This window comes from Solanum tuberosum, unplaced genomic scaffold (genome assembly GCF_000226075.1).
Source record: "Solanum tuberosum cultivar DM 1-3 516 R44 unplaced genomic scaffold, SolTub_3.0 scf00201, whole genome shotgun sequence".
In the NCBI taxonomy this organism is placed as follows: domain Eukaryota; kingdom Viridiplantae; phylum Streptophyta; class Magnoliopsida; order Solanales; family Solanaceae; genus Solanum; species Solanum tuberosum.
The window spans coordinates 742,599-747,109 of record NW_006239126.1 but is presented as its reverse complement, the minus strand read 5'-3'; the positions used below and the strand labels follow the sequence as shown (position 1 = coordinate 747,109).

Sequence of the window (4,511 nt, the reverse complement as noted above, 5' to 3'; positions counted from 1 at the left end):
ATTTAGCCTATATTATGTATTATAGCTATAGTTTAAGAAAATTATAATTCGCGGCTATAATTTTCTTTATTCTTGTTGTTCGCCTGATTTGTATAAATTTAGAATTTGTATAATTCGGTTACTGATTATACAAATCCAGAATTTTGTAGATGCTTACCCTAGCTATTTGTTTACGATTTATGAAAAATTCATAATAAATTATCCTATTTTTATATTCGCAAGCGAAATATACAAACGAAGTTCTGAAAAATTCCTAAATGTATAAATACAGAATTGTATATACTTACCCTATTTGTATATTCGCAAACGAAATATACAAACGGACAAAAATATACTAACACAACCTCTATAGCAAACAAAATTATAGCTATAAAGCGCAATTATTAAAACTACAGATATAGAGCCTTATTGTGTTTAATTATGCTTGCTATTTCCAAAATTTTCTCTTAAATAAATTAACAAGATTAGTTTAGTAGGTATAAAACACAAGAAAACACTATGCCAACGACAATAATTTGAGCTGGGTGATCTTGGCCACATTCATGAAAAGAATATTCTTAATCTAATTAATACCGATGAAGCCCACTTGCTAGCTCCTTCTGAAGCCCGTGACTAGATTATTAAACTATAAAATTCCATGATCGTACAATTTATAGATCACAAGTTCAAGTCGTGAAATCAAACATTAATATTAGTTTTCGTACTCTAAAAAGTGAACGTAAGATATTTTGTGCACCAAGCTACCCTTCTAAAAATAGAAATTCCATATAAGAGAATCGGCTAGGGCTTTATTATAATTACATATTTCCTTTGCTTTCCTTTTGAGTAAAACACTTTAGTACCATGGGAATTTCCTGTCATGTTTTGAGATTCCAATTGAAATATTTAATTTACACTATGAAGTCATTTAAAGTTAAATGCCAGTAATTATCTAAAGAGTTAATTGACTAGTAACCTAGAAAAAAGAAAACAACTTCTTACTATATAGTATATACTAACACTCAAAATATATTATACACCCTGCTGCAATAAATAAAAGGATTTAGCGGCAATAATATAATTATCGCTATATTATATTTAGTGCCAATGATAAATATGAGGTATTTATAACCAACACTCTATATAAATATCACTAAAGGTTTTAGCGGCACTGAATACAAGGGAATTAACCCAATTGTTGTTAAATGTTATTGCGACAATAAATTTTCCTTGCTAAAAAGTAAATTTGTCGCCACTAAATATCTCTTTTGTTGTAGTGTCAGTGTATAGATAACATTGATAGAGGCCTAGGGATGAAACAAAACAATACCTGCATAACTCTATCCAGCTACCCAACGATCGCTTAGAATATACTAGGTTGGAATTAATTAAACAAGGAACATGTCTACCTATATTAATTTAATTCCATCTTGACTATACCTCCAAGATCTACCAGCTAAAATTCCTTGCTTACACACATGGGGTTAAGAATGTTTTCTAATCATTCTTCTAATCTTCTTGCATATTCATGCAGCCTATAAAAACCCAACCATCATTTTAATTATTCATCATCTCTTTAGCTAATTACAAAGTTTTAAGTGTAATTAAGATGGCTAAGTCACTTGCCTTGTTTCTTCTATTCAATATCCTTTTCTTCACTGTGGTGAGTGCATGCAACACTTGCCATAAGCCAAAACCAAAACCAAAGCCAAAGCCATGCCCCCCTCCTCCTTATTCAAAAGAAGGCAAATGCCCAAAAGATGCCTTGAAATTAGGTGTTTGTGCTAATGTGCTTAGTGGTTTGTTAAATGTAACACTTGGAACTCCACCTGTGAAACCATGTTGTAGTCTTATTGGAAATCTTGTGGATTTGGAAGCTGCTGTTTGTCTTTGCACTGCACTTAAGGCTAATATTTTGGGGATTAACCTTAATATCCCTATTTCACTTAGCTTACTTCTTAATGTTTGTAGCAAGGATGTTCCAAAGGGATTCATTTGTGCTTAAATGGTTCTCTGCCTTTTGTGTTTTTGATATTCATTTGTTTAGCAATTTCTGATGTTCTATTTGTTTATGCACTAAACATCTTGTTAGGTGCAAGGTTGTGATTTGTTTTGGATTGCTCATTGTTGGAATGACACCTCTTTGTGTGCCCTTTGGAAATAAATAATAAATTTCTTATTATCACTTTCAGTTTGTATCCCTCTCTACTAGTGACAGTGTCAGAATTTTCATTAAAAGATTCAAAATATGAAAAACTAGATACATAAAGAAGCCAAAGAGGTGTAATATCTACTATATATACTTAAAAGGTACTTTCTCTGTCCCTAATTACATGTCCACTTTTGAATTGACACACCTATTAAGAAAACATTTATTGACATAGTGAGTTTATCATTTTACCCCTATTAATTATGAAGTGCATGAATTAAAAACTTAAGATTTTCAAGAAGTTCTACCTTTTTCAAAGTAATTAATTCAGGTAATAGGTAAAAAGAAATTGTCTTTTCTTGATTTGTCAAAATGGACAAGTAATTAGAGACAACTAAAAAAAAAATGGACAAGTAATTAGAGACAACTAAAAAAAAAAATAGGACAAGTAATTAGAGACAACTAAAAAAAAAAATAGGACAAGTAATTAGGGACAGAGGGAGATGATTGGTGAGTATAACTTTCTGCCAAATAAACCCCCTTTATAATTCTCTTAGTAGTTCGATTGGTTGACTACTTAACTCTTACTTTATTGGTGACAGTCAGCTTCCTTTTATAATTCTCTCCACATTTTCCCTTAACTCCCCTTCCCAGAATTTTTTATTTTAAAAAAAGGCTTATGAACTTTTTTCGATTCATCATATTGATATAGGAACAAATACAATTTTTTTTCTTTTATATATTTTTGAATATCTATAATTTAAATTTAAATTTTTTTAGTTATTCTAATCCAATTTAACTTCAAAGTTTAATCAAATTAACTCTCAGAAACGAAAAGTGTCAAAAAGAAAAGCAACTTGGACAAATTTTATGCTGCGATTTTGCTCTCTCTGTATGTGTTTTGACATTCTTATGTAGTGTAGAATGTCTTACATCGACTCTTTTACAAATCCAAAGTATGGGTTAATAATATATTTCATTATAGTTTTATGATTCATAGTATCTTTTCTACTTAAATACTTTTAATTACATATTTATAATTCTAATTAATAGGATCTATTCATTAAAAAGAATTGATTCAATATATTTTTATGTACTTATAAGTACACTATTGGATTTGAAGTAGATTTCAGATCAATTTATATTTAGTCCCGGGAGTACCTCATTAAATTTAGTTGCTTTAGACTTTAGAGAATTAATAGCATCTTGGGCATTTATATTTTATATTAAAATATGGAGTTATATAGAGATTTAAATGTCTTGATCATAGTATAATATAATAAAAAGCAACATGCATAGAAGAAATTTTAGCCCATCAATAGTATACTCCATGTCCTTATAATATCAAAACATTTTAACATAAACTTCAAAAGATGATCACATTTCTTTCATGAAAAGAAGGCAATAACTATAGCCTCCCTTCTAAATAACTAGTATAAGCATACACAACATCAAACACACTGAAAGAAATTAAACTATATGAATTGGAAATTTGGCTTCTTATTTGCATTGGAAGTTCTTGGGTGCATATTTGCCACAATTGTTGAGCAACAGGCTGAGTGAAAGTGGAATATTTAGATTAATTCCCAACACATTGGCTTTAAGAGCAGTGCAAAGGCAAACAGCAGCATCAAGGTCAACAAGTCCTTCAATTAGAGAGCAACATTCAGTCTTAGCTGGACTACTTCCTATAACAAGGTGCAATAAGTCGCCCAACAAATTGGCACAAGCATTTAGCTTTAGTGTGTCCTTTGGGCACTTACCCTTTGAGGATGGGGTGGAGGGGGTAGAGGGTGTGGGGGTAGGGTAGTGGGGTTTGGGGTGTGGGGGTGGTGGGCATGGGACATTAGTGGAACTAACCATAGTGAAAAAAGAATGTTCAATGTGAGAACAAGGGCAATTGAGTATGCACCAAACTTAGACATTTTTAAAAGTTAAGAAATTAGCACTCTCAACAATTTAATGTGGTTAATTAGTAGTGAAAATGTTGTTTGTTTGGTGTTTGAGATTATGAAATGAGTGGCTATTTATAGATGGAAATTCTGATTTTTTTTTAATTTTATTTTTCCATTTTTCAAAAAATTGAGAAAGTCCCATGTGGATATGTAGAGAATATTGTGTAGACAAGGAGCTGGCAAATGCAACTTGAGATACTACTATTCTTGAATTATAAATCTTTATTTTGGTGGATTTTATTAGTTGTCTAATATCATATGATCTTCTTCCTCAAAAATAAATTATTTATCCTTTATTTCCACATGCATGGGACTTAAATTATTTGAACGTTGTTCTTGAATATGTTGGACCTGTGCCAAAACCTGGATCCCATCAAGATTAATTCTTACAAGTATATTTTTGTAACAAATATTGTTACAACATGCAA

General features: G+C 30.8%; 1 protein-coding gene and 1 pseudogene across 1 annotated transcript; one reads left to right on the top strand and one right to left on the bottom strand.

The window, feature by feature from the left end:
* Positions 1-1,457: 1,457 nt before the first annotated feature.
* Positions 1,458-2,170, top strand: LOC102605998 (14 kDa proline-rich protein DC2.15-like). Its single transcript, XM_006355417.2, has one exon. It carries the CDS (start codon positions 1,589-1,591, stop codon positions 1,982-1,984), a length of 396 nt encoding a protein of 131 aa, XP_006355479.1. The 5' UTR covers positions 1,458-1,588; the 3' UTR covers positions 1,985-2,170.
* A 1,263-nt stretch (positions 2,171-3,433) lies between these two features.
* Positions 3,434-4,123, bottom strand: LOC102605666 (14 kDa proline-rich protein DC2.15-like; annotated as a pseudogene).
* Positions 4,124-4,511: the final 388 nt, after the last annotated feature.

Coding starts and splice junctions, on each gene's coding strand:
- LOC102605998 (XM_006355417.2), top strand. CDS start 1,589: ATGGCTAAGTCACTTGCCTTGTTTCTTCTATTCAATATCCTTTTCTTC.